This window comes from Leptonychotes weddellii, chromosome X (assembly GCF_054177405.1).
Source record: "Leptonychotes weddellii isolate Sample4059 chromosome X, ASM5417740v2, whole genome shotgun sequence".
Lineage (NCBI taxonomy): Eukaryota > Metazoa > Chordata > Mammalia > Carnivora > Phocidae > Leptonychotes > Leptonychotes weddellii.
This window is the reverse complement of record NC_138385.1, coordinates 54211926-54226793: the sequence shown is the minus strand read 5'-3', so window position 1 is coordinate 54226793 and position 14868 is coordinate 54211926. Positions and strand designations below refer to the sequence as shown.

The 14868-nt window shown below is 35.7% G+C and overlaps 1 protein-coding gene across 4 annotated transcripts in view; it reads right to left on the bottom strand.

The window, feature by feature from the left end:
- ATRX (ATRX chromatin remodeler) overlaps nt 1-14868 on the bottom strand; it is a 269137-nt gene that overhangs the window by 87886 nt on the left and 166383 nt on the right. For all 4 annotated transcript variants that reach the window (XM_081808623.1, XM_081808624.1, XM_081808625.1 and 1 more), the window contains 3 exons: nt 11237-11374; nt 9477-9652; nt 8055-8172 (listed from right to left, as the gene is read on the bottom strand). In XM_081808623.1, the coding sequence (XP_081664749.1) occupies nt 8055-8172; nt 9477-9652; nt 11237-11374 (432 nt within the window). The remainder of the gene's footprint in view (nt 1-8054; nt 8173-9476; nt 9653-11236; nt 11375-14868) is intronic.

Genomic DNA, 14868 nt, shown 5'->3' with positions numbered 1-14868 from the left:
AAAATTTGGAGTTCTGAAACCCAGTCTGTATGCCTCTGATAAAACACAGGAGCATGGCACCACCAGGTGGGCAGACGCTCAGAAAGAGAGAGGGGGAAGACATGTATCTGAAGAATACATAGGACAAATGAGGGGAGACTGTTCGCTCTTCTATGAGGGCTTTCTGAACATTGGCAGGTGCAAACTTCCCTCTCTGGGGATGAAAGAGATGGCTGACATTTTTACCCCTGCCCGTAAGAACAGACAGACTGCAGTGAGAAATACAGTGCCCACAGTGGAGGCTTGAGCTACTTACACCAAACCCCAGCCCCCTGGACTCTGCAGGTGCTTTTTTCTTTCTTTCTTTTTTTTGCTAGGACAAGTATAGCTAATACTCAGAGCAGGAGCGCCACACCCCTCCCACCAGAAGACCAGCACAAACCTCCAAGTCTACTAGCCACAGAAAGCTGCAAAGCTTCAGCTCTAGGGGAAATAGGATCAGCCTCTTTTAACAAGTGGACCAAAAACACCTACTTAAAACTCACCACACACTGGAAAAGGAGCAAACACTCCACGCTGTAGGCAAGGAGAAAGTCTGCAGAGGACTGACCTGAAGGAAAGAGCAGCGAAAACACAACAGCAGAGTGCACACAGCACACACCAGAAACACTTTCTGAAGCACCAGGCCCTGGACAGTATATGACCTCTTCTTAATACAACCAATACTCTCAGGAGCAGAAAATATAACAGGCTTTCATAAGACACAGGAGAAGACAGAGACCTAGACAAAATAACAAGATGGAGGAATTCGTCCCAAAACAAAGAACAAGAAGAGGTCACAGGCAGGGATCTAATCAAACCAGATATAAGTAATATGCCTGAACCAGAATTTAAAACAACAATTATGAGGATACTAGCTGGGCTTGAGAAAAGCAAGGAAGACACTAGGGAGTCCCCCGGCGCAGAAATAAAGACCTACGAACTAGTCATGCCAAAATAAAAACTACTATAACCAAGATGCAAAACCGACTGGATGTAACGACCACAAAGATGGAAGAAGAATAATGAGTAAGTGATACTGAAGATAAAATTATGAAAATAATGAAGCTGAAAAGAAGAGGGAAAGAAAAATGTTAGATCACGAATGTACAGTAGAGAAATGAGCGACTCCATAAAGCATAACATTTGTATCATAGGAATCCCATAAGTAGAGAGGGTAAAGGGAGCAGAAGGTTTCTTTGAGGAAACTATAGCTGAAAACTTCCCTAATCTGGGGAAGGAAACAGACATCCAAATCCAGGAGGCACAGAGAATTCCCATCAAAATCAACAAAAGCAGGGCAACACCAAGAGATATCGTAGTAAAATTTGCAGAATAAAATACAGAGATACGGACAGAATCCTAAAAACAGCAATGGAAAATAAATCCCTGGAATGTCTGGGTGGCTACTCTTGATTTCGGTTCAGTTCATGATCTCAATAGGGATCGAGCCCCGTGTGTGGCTCTGCACTTCAGCAGAGAGTCTGCTTGAGATTCTCTCTCTCCCTCTCCCTCCGCCCCTCCTACCCCTGCTCCTTCTCTCGCAAATAAATAAATCTTTAAAGAAAAAGAAATCCCTAATGTACAAGGGAAGACGAATAAGGTTAGTAGCACATCTAACCACAGAAACTTCACAGGCCAGAAGAGAGTGGCATGATACATTCAACATGCTGAATAGGAAATATATGCAACCAAGAATAACCGATACAGCAAGGCTGTCATTCAGAATAGAAGGTGAGATAAAGGGTTTCCCAGACAAACAAAAATTAAAGAAGTTTGTGACCACTAAACCAGCCCTTCAAGAAATATTAAAGGGGACACTTTGAGTGGGAAAGAAAGACCAAAAGCAACAAAGACTACAAAGGAACAGAGAAAATCTCCAGAAATATCAATGTTACATTTAATACAATGGCACTACATTCATATCTATCAAATCACTGTGAATGTAAATGGACTAAATGCTCCAATCAAAAGACACAGGGTGTCAAAATGGATTTAAAAAAAAAAAGACCCATCTATATGGTGCCTACAAGAGATTCATTTTAGACCTAAAGACACCTGCAGATTGAAAGTGAGGGGACAGAAAAATCCTTACCATGCAAATGTATGTCAAATGAAAGCCAGAGTAGCAATAATTATACAAGACAAACTAGATTTTAAACCAAAGACTGTAATAAGAGATGAAGAAGGGCACTATATGGTGATAAAGGGGTCTATCCAATAAGGAGATGTAACAATTGTAAATATTTATGCCCCCAACTTGGGAGAACCCAAATATAAAAATCAATAACAAGGAAAATCATTTATAACAATAGAATAATAGTAGGGGACTTTAAAACCCCACTAACAGCAATGGACAGATCATCTAAGCAGAAAATCAACAAGGAAACAATGGCTTTGAATGACATACTAGACCAAATGGACTTAACAGATGAATTCAGAACATTTCATCCTAAAGCAGAAGAATACACATTCTTTTCCAGTGCACATGGAACACTCTCCAAAAGAGAATACATACTGGGTCACAAATCAGGCCTCAACAAGTACAAAAGATTTAGATCATACCATACATATTTTCTGACCACAATACTATGAAACTTAAAGTCAACCACAAGAAAAACTTTGGAAAGAACATAAATACATGGAAGTTAAAGAACACACTACTAAAGAATGAATGGGTTAACCAGGAAATTAAAGGAGAAATAAAGGAATACATGGAAGCAAATGAAAATGAAAACATGACGGTCCAAAACCTTTGGGATGCAGCAAGAACAGTCATAAAAGGGAAGTATACAGCAATACAGGCCTACCCCAAGAAGTAAGAAAAGTCTCAAATATAAAACCTAACCTTACACCTAAAAGAGCTAGAAAAGAAATAGCAAATAAAGCCTAAAGCCAGCAGAAGAAGGGAAATGGTAAATACTAGAGCAAAAATAATTGATATAGAAACAAAAAAGAACAGTAGAACAGATGAATGAAACCAGGAGCTCTTTGAAAATTTTAATAAAATTGATAAACCCCTAGCCAGACTTATCAAAAAGAAAACAGAAAGGACCAAAATAAAATCACAAGTGAGAGAGGAGAAACCACAACCACCACTACAAAAATACAGTTGTAAGAGAATACTATGAAAAATTATATGCCAGCAGATTGGGCAATCTGGAAGAAATGGATAAATTCCTAGGAGCATATAAACTTCCAAAACCAAAACAGAAGAAATAGAAAACTTGAACAGACCAACAGACAGCAAAGAAATTCAGTCAGTAATCAAAAAACAAACAAACAAAACTCCGAAAAAAGAGAAGTCCAGGATCAGATGGCTTCCCAAGGGAATTCTACCAAACATTTAAAGAAGAATACCTATTCTTCTCAAACTAATCCAAAAATAGAAATGGAAGGAAAACTTCCAAAATCATTCTAGGAGGCCAGCATTACCTTGCTTCCAAAACCAGATATAGACACCACTAAAAAAAAAACAAGTACAAGCCAATATCCCTGATGAACATGGATGCAAAAATTCTGAACAGAATACTAGCAAATGGAATCCAACACATATACTGAAAGAATCATTCACCATGATCAAGAGGAATTCATTCCTGGGCTACAAGGGTGATTCAATATTCACAAGTCAATCAACGTGATACACCACATTAATAAAAGAAAGAACAGGAACCATATGATCCTCTCAATGGAGGCACAAAAAGCATTTGACAAAATACAGCATCCATTCCTGATAAAAACCCTCAACAAAATAGGGATAGAGAGAACATACCTCAACATCATAAAGGCCATGTAGGAAAGACCCAGAGGTCGTATCATCCTCAATTGGGAAATACTGAGAGCTTTTCCTCCAAGTCAGGAACAAGAGAGGGATGTGCACGCTATTATTATTTAACATATTACTGGAAGTCCTATTCTCCCAATGAGACAACAAAAAGAAATAAAAGGCATCCAAAATGGCAAGAAGTCAAACTTTCACTATTCAAAGATGACATATTCTATATAGAAAACCCAAAAGACTCCACCAAAAAATTGGTACAATTAATACATGAATTCAGCAAAGTCACAGGATACAAAATCAACATACAGAAATCTTTGCATTTCTATACACCAATAATGAAGCAGCAGAAAGAGAAATCAAGAAATCAATCCCAGTTACAACTGCAGCAAAAACCATAAGATATCTAGGAATAAACCTAAGCAAGATAAACCTAAGCAAAGAGATAAAAGATTTGTACTCTGAAAACTATACAACACTTATGAAAAAAAAGAGAAGACACAAAGGAATGGAAAAACATTCCATTCTCATGGATTAGAAGAACAAACATTGTTAAAATGTCCATACTACCCAAAGCAATCTACACCTTCAATGCAATCCCTATCACAATACCACTAGCATTTTTCATAGAGCTAGAAGAAACAATCCTAAAATTTATATGGAACCACAAAAGACCCTGAATAGTCACAGCAATCCTGAAAAAGAAAAGCAAAGCTGGAGGCATCACAATTCTGGACTTCAAGCTATATGACAAAGCTGTAGTCCATCAAGACAGTACGGTACTGGCATAAAAAAGGACACAAAGATCAATGGAACAGAACAGAAAACCTACAAATGAACCCACAACTATATGTTCAAGTAATCTTAGACAAAGCAGAAAAGAATATCCAATGGAAAAAAGACAGTCTCTTCAACAAAAGGTACTGGGAAAACTGGACAGCTACACGCAGAAGAATGAAAGTAGACCACTTTTTTCCCACCGTACACAAAAATAAACTCAAAATGGATGAAAGACCTAAATATGAGACAGGAAACTATCACAATCCTGGAGAAGAACACAGGCAGCAACCTCTCTGACCTTGGCTGTAGCAACTTCTTACTAGACATGTCTCTGGAGACAAGGAAAACAAAAGCAAAAATGAACTATTGGGACTTCGTCAAAATAAAAAGCTTCTTGGGGCATGTGGGTGGTCAGTCGGTTAAGCATCCAACTCCTGGGTTTTGGCTCAGGTCATGATCTCAGGGTCATAACATCAAGCCCCATGTCAGGCTCCATGCTCAGCGTGGAGTCTGCTTGGGATTCTCTCTCTTCCTCCCCCCCGGCTCCTCCCCCTGCTAACGTTCTGTTTAAAATAAATAAATAAATTTTAAAAAAAGATAAAAAGCTTCAGTACAGCAAAGGAAACAATCAACAAAACTAAAAGGCAGCCTATGGTATGGGAGAAAATATTTGCACATGACATATCTGATAAAGGGTTAGTATCCAAAACCTATAAAGAACTTAACAAACTCAACACCCCCCCAAAAATGATCGAGTTAAGAAATGGGCAAAAGACATTAGTAGACATTTTTTCCAAGGAAGATATACAGATGGCTAACAGACACATAAAAAGATGTTCAACATCACTCATCACCAGGAAATACAAATCAAAACCACAATGAAATTCCACCTCACACCTCTCAGAATGGCTAAAATTAACAATGCAGGAAATAACAGGTGTTGGCAAGGATGCAGAGAAAGGGGAACGCTCTTACACTGTTGGTGGGAATGTAAACTGGTGCAGCCACTCTGAGAAACAGTATGGAGGTTCTTTAAAATGTTAAAAGTAGAACTGCCCTATAACACAGCAATTAAATTACTATGTATTTACCCAAAAAATACAGAAATACTGACTTGAAGGGGCAATTGCACCCGGATCTTTACAGCAGCATTATCAACAGTAGCCAAATTTTGGAAAGAGCCCAAACATCTATCAACTGATGAATGGATAAAGAAGATGTAGTGTACATACACGATAGATATTACTCAGCCATAACAAAGAATGAAATCTTACCATCTGCAAGGATGTGGATCAAGCTAGAGTGTATTGTGCTCAGTGAAATAAGTTAGAGAAAGACAAATACTATGATTTCACTCATATGTGGAACTTAAGAAACAAAATAGATGAACATAGGGGAAGGGAAAGAAAAAATAGAGGGAGGCAAACCATAAGAGACTCTTGACTACAGAAAAGAAACTGAGGGTTGCTGGAGGGGAGGTAGGCAGGGGATGAGCTAAATGTGTGATGGGTATTAAGGAAAGCACTTGTTTTTTTTGCTTGTTTGTTTGTTTGTTTAAGGAGAGCACTTGTGATGAGCACTGGGTGTTATATGTATGTGATGAATCACTAAATTCTACTCCTGAATATATTCCACTATATTTTAACTAACTAGAATTTAAATAAAAACTTAAAAAAACAATTATACTTTACAGAGTTTAGAAGCTTTTAACAGTTAGTACTTTAGATACTGCCTATCATTTAAAATCACAACGAATGAGGCCCTCTTAGTTCTTAAATATTGCATTGCCTTCAAAAGTATACACTTTAAGATCTATATATGAGCTATTAACATTTTGCTATTGGTTATTAAAGACAAGTGATTCTCTAATATTTGAAAACACTGCAGCTGGCATTTTCTCTAAGATAAAACAAAATTTTAAATGACCAAATTTAGTACCCTTAATTACTCAGATATTAATAAAGATAGCTCTGGACATCCCTTTTCTTCTTTAACTACACTGTAGCTCTCTCACTGGGATAACCACCTTTGGTTACTTAATTATGTCTCCAATTTTTGTCATCCAAAACACAATGGTACAATAAATCTAAAAGTTTCTGGCTGATATAAAAATGAAAATGTGTGCCTTATTACAAGTGATTTTCTTCTAAAAGTCTGTAAAAATCTGTTTATAATATAGCAAAAAAGCAGTTCTGTAAAATACTAACATTCAAATTCTGTTTTCCCCAAAGCAAAATCATTCTTGAGAACCATCATCATTATTCCATTCTCTAAAATGCACTGCTGTTGTAAGGTATATCACTGTAACTAGTGATATGAAATGAGGTATCATTTTAAGGTGCATGTACACACTTCCACCCCCTATTATTTTTTATAATTTATTTTATCCACAATGGCATCACTTCTCGGCCTTCTGGCTAAGATCAAGTGTATTTTATCCACAATGGCTAATGGGTATTTTCTAACCTGTATCCCCTAAATAAACCTGACATATCACTTGGGGAAAGTACCAGAATAAGGTGACTAACAAGTAAGAAATCTCACTCCAGACCAAAAAGAGGCTAGGTTTTGCTCTGTGAACAGTGACAACCTTGGGCATACAGTCACAGACACACATACAGACACATGAATTTATTGATGATAAAAAGTAACTATTCATTGTATTTTTTAAAAGCCCACAGAAAAGAATAAGAAACATTCTTTTTTTTTTTAAATCTTTTTTTTTTTAATTTTTTTTTTATTTTTTTTAAGATTTTATTTATTTGAGAGAGAGAATGAGAAACAGAGAGCATGAGAGGCAGGAGGGTCAGAGGGAGAAGCAGACTCCCTGCCGAGCAGGGAGCCCGATGCGGGACTCGATCCTGGGACTCCAGGATCATGACCTGGGCCAAAGGCAGTCGCTTAACCAACTGAGCCACCCAGGCGCCAAATAAGAAACATTCTAAAAGATCCTCATAATGAATCCACCGAAAAAAAAAACAATTTCTGTTAGCATTTTGGTGTATTTTAGGTATCTGTGTATATTTTTACTATAAGGTTGGGAGCATACTATATGTCCTGCCTTGCATTTTGCTTCTTTTCCTTCAACCTTTGTCAATTTGATGAGAAATGATTTCATGGATTTGGTTTATATGCCTTTTATTATTGTGGTTCAATTTTTTAAGTAACACACTGGAATTTTATAGATTTTCTTTTACGGATTTATTTACACTAATAATTTTTCTGAAATAAAAGCTCTTTACAAACTAAGGGCATTATTCCAATATACTGTATATGTTTTTTCACCAGTTTGTTCCTAGTTTAGCTTGACAATTTAGTGGTTTTTAAATTAGAACTATTTTGTGCTTTTACAAAATGAACACACCCATTTTATTCAAATGCACAAATGAAAAAGAACTTACATGGTAAAATTACTAAAACAACACTCATCAGAAAAAGAATGTCTTTTGAAGATAAAAACACTAAGTGCATCTGTTACCTGTTAAGTGATCTAAGTAGTACTGATAGAGCTTGCACTGAATAGGAGTCATTCTCACAGCTAACACATATTCATGTTTTGGAGGCAAGAACTTTGTTAATGCTGTATAATCTTTCCTCTGTAATTAACAAGAAAGAGAACGAAATTAGTTAACCTAAATACATGACAGGAATTGACTGCTCTAAGAATCATCAGTGCTTGCAACTAAAAGATACACATAAATAAATAGGTACCAAACATACAAGAAAACATTTTCTTAAACATATTTAGCCTCTTTAATCACATAATCATTATAGGATTGCAGTTAATATATATCATATGACTACACAATATGATGCACTGGTAAACGGATACTGCAATACACCAGGCAGGTTTTAAATTGAAGTGGTCATATTACCAAATGGTCTTCTCTATACAGAAAAACAAAAAAGAAAAAAAGTATATAGGGGATACAGTAAGCAGTGTTAGGAAAAAAAGACTTGCTTTAATCATACACTAAAAGCAATGAATCAATGTCTGATGCAGTCTGGTTTGTCCTTTGGGTAAGATATGCCATTACGCCGGAGGATAACACATAGCTTTAGGGAAACTGTTTACCCAGTTGAGAAAGCAAGCCATGTATAAGCACTCTTGATACCATTTAATTAAAGAAACAAGAAAGAAAGAACACTAATGTGCTAGGTACAAATGACTACCTAAACCAGGAAAATACTGTCTAGGTAGTAGCAGCAATACAGAAACTGAGGACTTGCTAGTACCTGTGGCTAACCTGAACAAAAAGGATGACTGCCTTATATGATGGCAGAATATCCAGCCAGAAGGACAGCCCATTTGTTTATTTGTTACATCTTTGTGGCTACAATTAGTATCTAGTGTCTAAAGAAAAAGTGCAGATTTTGAGATCTACTAACTGCTTACTCATTAATACAGATTCACTAAATATCTGTATGTAAACACTATTAACCCATTCAGGTTAGTGTATGACTTCAAAGTAATAAAACTGTTTCTTCAAGATTACATTAAAAATGGCTCCTCCACAATTCATAATTGCCTTTCCTACAATAATTTCAAATAAGTGAGGTTCAGGCCACTCTACTATAAAATTAGGGTGGACATAGGAATTTCTTAATCATAACAGCTATGTTCCTTTTACATACTCCCTATCTTAAAGATGAGAAATCTAAACATTAGCATAGTAAAATATGAAGCTATACACTTGGCAAATGAATTAATCAATTATGCTATAAATGGAACTCTTTTTTTTAAAGTTCAAAGTTTCAAAAACTTTTGAAGACAATGCAAGAAGATTTACTATAAAACTATATACTAAAAAGGGGGAAAGAAAACACAAAATAATTAAATTCAGAAAACATTTGGGATTATAACAGTAACAATATTTTATTATATGGAATGTATTTGTACCTGAACACATCCAGCTAACATCTCATAGAGAATGTGAGCACGCTTCTTCATCACTCTGACATCTACCATGGTAGAATCTGCACACTGACCATTTTGGATTGGATTTATAAATCGATTTCTGAACTCTTTAATGGATCCCAGCAAATTTTCCTTGATAAAGTTAACCATGCAATGATCTAAGAGAGAAGACATTAGTTCACTAATAACAATAATGGCTAAAAGGAACTCAGAAAAATTCTCTGATAAAATGTTCGTGTCAAAAACACATGCCATGGAAGCATTAGAATTAGCTACAAAGAAAGAACAGCAAACTGAGCATAGACTAAACACTGGTTTTAAGTCTGATCTGGAACTGGATTACCTAACCCAGATGAGAAATTCAAATAAAAACCATCCCTAAATTCTAGACATGAACGTTTAAAAACAACATCTAAGAACATTTTATTCTAATTCACTATTCTCTATAACAGATATGGAGTATAAAACAAGTATTCTATAATTCTAACCATGATTTTATGGTCAGCAAGGGTATCTTGTGAAAAATACATAGATACTGAATCGAAATAATAAAATCAGATAATAAACCACTATATCAAACTTTATATTAACTGATCTAGTTCCAGAAGCCCTTAATAGAGTTATCAGCTGCCCTATACTACATAGGACCACAATGTGAAATAGCATTTTTTCCACTGTTTCAATATAATTTTATTAGTAGTTATTACATCAAAATTGATATTTATAGGAGCCAACGGACTGTCTTAGAAAATTCTAAGGAATATGTATTTGGATTTTAACAGTAAGATAGAACATATTCTCATTATAGGACAGTCCTTAAAAAGTCATGAATAATAATGAGAATTAAATGCAGTTCAATCAAGAACTCGAAATGAACTCTACATGCAGTGTCACTGAAATCAAAGTTCCATGGGAGTATACTACTATGGATGTGAATTTCATTGGCAAACACCATAGGTTTGCTTTCTTCACTGTATCATAATACTCTTCTAACTAATATTTTATTGTTTTTGCAATGTGAAGTAGCATTTCTACAAATGGAGTAACAGAAAAAGGGGAAACTACAACAGATAAAAATAAAGATAAAATATAGGTTACAGTGAAATAATAACCAGTTCTACAAATAATAAAAAACAGCTAAGTTACTATATACTAAATGAATGGAAATAATAAAAATAACAAAAAACTATTACATTGGATTATAATAGGAAATTTCAATTTATTTGCTGAATAACTCATGTTCCCTCTTAAGTATCACCACATATATGAAAATGAGAAAAAATCACAAGTTATATGGATTCTCATCTGTCCTCAGTCTCAACAAATTCTATGCTGATATAGATTCAACACAACTCTCCTTATCCCATCTTCACATTCCTAAAACATTCACACGTGCCATTTCTTTTCAATTTCCTATAGTAACTCCCCCCAAATTAGATATATTTCATTACAATATCTCCTGAATTTGTAAAGCAATCATTAAGACTTCTGATAATTTTTTTAAATTTCAAATTCTATGTTTATATTTAAACACTCAAAATAGCACACCTGTTGACTGTGGTTTACCATTCATATTTATAAAGCATTCCACTTGAAATGTATTCTTTCACAGCAGACTAAGATGGACCTACGCAGATCATAGTCAGACACTATATTAGACAGAAGAAAGGCAAATGGCAAAGTGGCAAAAATGTATCTGAGGCAATGCCAACTCTACAGCATAATTGCAGATATTAACTCACACTCAATTAGGTTATTTTGAAGTGGTGTTCCTGTTAAAATAATCCTCCTCCTTGACCGTATAGAATTCATAGCTTTTGAAACAGCAGATGCTTCATTTTTTAGAATATGACCTTCATCACAAACAACAAAGTCAGGGCCTATAAAAATGTTTGGAAAAACAATATTTAATTAGTATATATTAAAATTCAAAATGTAATTACAAATCGAATATGTAATCCATTTAAGCAAATAAGTTAACTCTTTAAAGTGCTGCTCTTGTGGGAAGATAAAACAATATCCTCATAGTAATAGTCGTATTTTGGGCTCCCGGGTGGCTCAGTCGTTAAGCGCCTGCCTTTGGCTCGGGTCATGATCCTGGGGTCCTGGGATTGAGCCCCATGTCAGGCTCCCTGCTTGGCAGGTGGCCTGCTTCTCCCTCTCGCACTCCCCCTGCTTGTGTTCCCTCTTTTGTGGTCTCTCTGTCAAATAAATACATAAAATCTTAAAAAAAAAAAAAAGTCATATTTTATCTGCTGCTGTATTTACTGTATTTTGTAATGTGGCACTAACTAGTATTAATTATATCCCAACAGTAGAGTATTAAACTAATACTATAGATGGTACTTAAGATTCTCTCAATAAGAAACAAAAATAAACAAAAATAAAAATAATCAAAAGAGTAAAAAGATCCCTCCCAACAGATTTAAGGTATTCGAAAAATAAAATCTTTTATAATTAGAAAACAGTATCTAAAGATATATTTCAGCACTAGTGTATCAAGTGAACACAATTGCCTAAGACTACTAGCAATTTATATATACATGAAAAGACAAATTTCAAAAATTACCTTTTAAGGAATACTACATAAATCACAATAGAGGGGCGCCTGGATGGCTCAGTCAGTTAAGTGTCTGCCTTAGGCTCAGGTCATGATCTCAGGGTCCTGGGATTGGGGAGCCCTGTATCAGGCTCCCTGCTCAGCAGGAAGTCAGTCTGCTTCTCCCTCTCCCTCTGCCCCTACCACTCGTGTTCTCTCTAATAAATAAAATCTTTTAAAAAATTAAAATAAAAATAAATCACAATAGACTCTGCAGTATCTCCCATTTAACATATTCCAAATAATGAACACTCTTTGCAGGGGGAAAGTTTAACTGATAACGGACAGCTAAATTGATTGTTATATGGCTACAGGGCGGATGGGAAGAACACTTTCCAAGCTATAAAAGATCTTACAGCTGAAAGTGACTCTTTCAAAAGAAACATATACACTTTATTAAAATAACATATTATTGTTTTCTAAAGTATGGTTTATATACAATTTGCTTGCTGGTTAATATACATACATTCTACTTAAATACTGATTTTAACAATAACAGTTGTCAAATTACTCCCTATCTGTTGGCAGTAGAGAAAATTTATCTTCTACATGATTTCAAAAGTAAATGCTTCAGTATGATTGATCAAATAATGTAACTGTTAATCAGTATTCAGATGGGGCTACACAAATATTAAGACTTTTTAAAATTACTTATATACTTTCTTAAAAACTAAAATCTATACCTAGCTTTGTATTAAAAGACTACATACTGTTTTTTTTAATCCTAAAAAGTTTTCTGAGGAGAAAAATTGCCTTTTACATGTGACTTAAATGATTTTCACCACCATATTCACTGTTCATGAGGGTATGGTAAAACAGGTACTCTCATACAATCTTTGTGAGAGTCTAAATTACTATTAGATATCTTGGAAGACAACTTTACAATATCTATTAAAATGTAAAATGTATGCACCCTTTGACCCATATTTCAATTTCTGGGAATTTATCCTAAAGGTATTACTTCCCCAAGTACCCAAAGATACATAAAATAGTTCCTGAAGCATTGCTTGTTTTGGTGAAAAATTGAAAACAACCTAAAAGCTTTTCAAAGGGCATTAATAAAACTATAATGGAATGTTGCAGAACTAAAATTAATGATACAGATCTCTATGTACTAACCTGGAAATATACGCCAAATACATTATTAAATAAAAAGAAGCAAGTTGCACAATCTATATTATGATACTATTTGTATTTAAACAACCACCTCTGGGGCACCTGGGTGGCTCAGTCAGTTAAGCATCTGCCTTCGGCTCAGGTCATGATCCTAGGGTCCTGGGATTAAGCCCCACATCGGCCTCCATGGTCAGCAGGGAGCCTGCTTCTCCCTCTCCCTCTGCCTGCATTCCCCCTGCTTGTATTCTCTGTCAAATAAATGATTAAAATCTTAAAAAAAAGCCACCTCAAACAGGGTGGTTTTATCTATGTACACATATATGTAGTAAAGGATTAACCATGCCCAAAGAAAGGTTAGGCCTTTGCCCTCAGCACCTGGGAGGTAACCTCTAAACTTGGAATGTCCTGTGGGAGAAGATGGTCTTTGTTTACCTGGATGGCTTGGGACACACACCAGATAGTCTAACGAGGTCATTTATGGGGGCAGTGGTGCCTTTGGGCCATATGGCATCTTCTTGAACTTTGGAGGGACTAAAGACTAAGATCAGTCACATGGGTGGTCATATATGTCTATGTGACCACGTCCAAACTCTGAACACCAAGGTTTGTAAAAGTGTACTTGCTTAGCAACACTCCATACTTACTGTTATGTATCACTGCTGGAAGAAGTAACTACTGTCTGCATAATTCCACTGACAGATCAGCCCTGGAACTCTCCTGGACCCTGCCGCCCCATGTGCCTTTTCCTGTTGCTGATTTTAATTTGTATCCTTTCACTGTAATAACCCATAACCACGAGTATAACAGCTTTTCTGAGTTGTATTGAGTCCTAGTAAATTACTGAACCTGAGAGTAGTCTTGGACTTCTAAACACTGCAATATAAAATACATGCTTGAAAAAAAAAAACCCACACAATCTGATTAAAAAGTGGAAAGAGGATCTGATTAGAGAATTTTCCAAAGAAGACATGCAAATGGGCAACAGGTACATGAAAAAGACCTCAACATCACTAATCATCAGGAAAATGCAAATGAAAACCACAATGAGGCATCACCTCACACCTGTTAGAATGGCTATTCTCAAAAGAACAAGAGATAACAAGTACTGGTGAGGATGTGGAGAGAAGGAAACCCTTGTGCACCATTGGTAAGAATGTAAATTGGTGCAGGCACTATGAAGGTTCCTCAAAAATTGAAAAGTAGAACTACAACACGAACCAGCATTTCTACTTCTGGGTATATATCCAAGGAAACAAAATCATTATCTCAAAGAAGTATCTGAACTACCATGCTCACTGCAGCATTATTTGCGAGAGCCAAGACAGGGAAACAACCTAAGTGTCCACTGACAGATGAATGGATAAAGAAAATGTGGGGTATATATCTATATACAATGGTATATTATTCAGCCATAAAAAAGGAAATGCAGCCATTTGTGACAACATGAATGAAACTTGAGGGCATTATGTCAAGTGAAATAAATCAGACAAAAAAGGCAATAACTCTATGATCTCACTTACATGGAATCTAAAAACAAAACAAAACAAACTCAAAGATACAGAAAATAAATTGGTAGTTGCCAGAGGCAGGTGATAGGAATGAGTGAAATGGGTAAAGATGGTCAAAAGTTATAACCTTCCAATTACAAGATAAATAAGC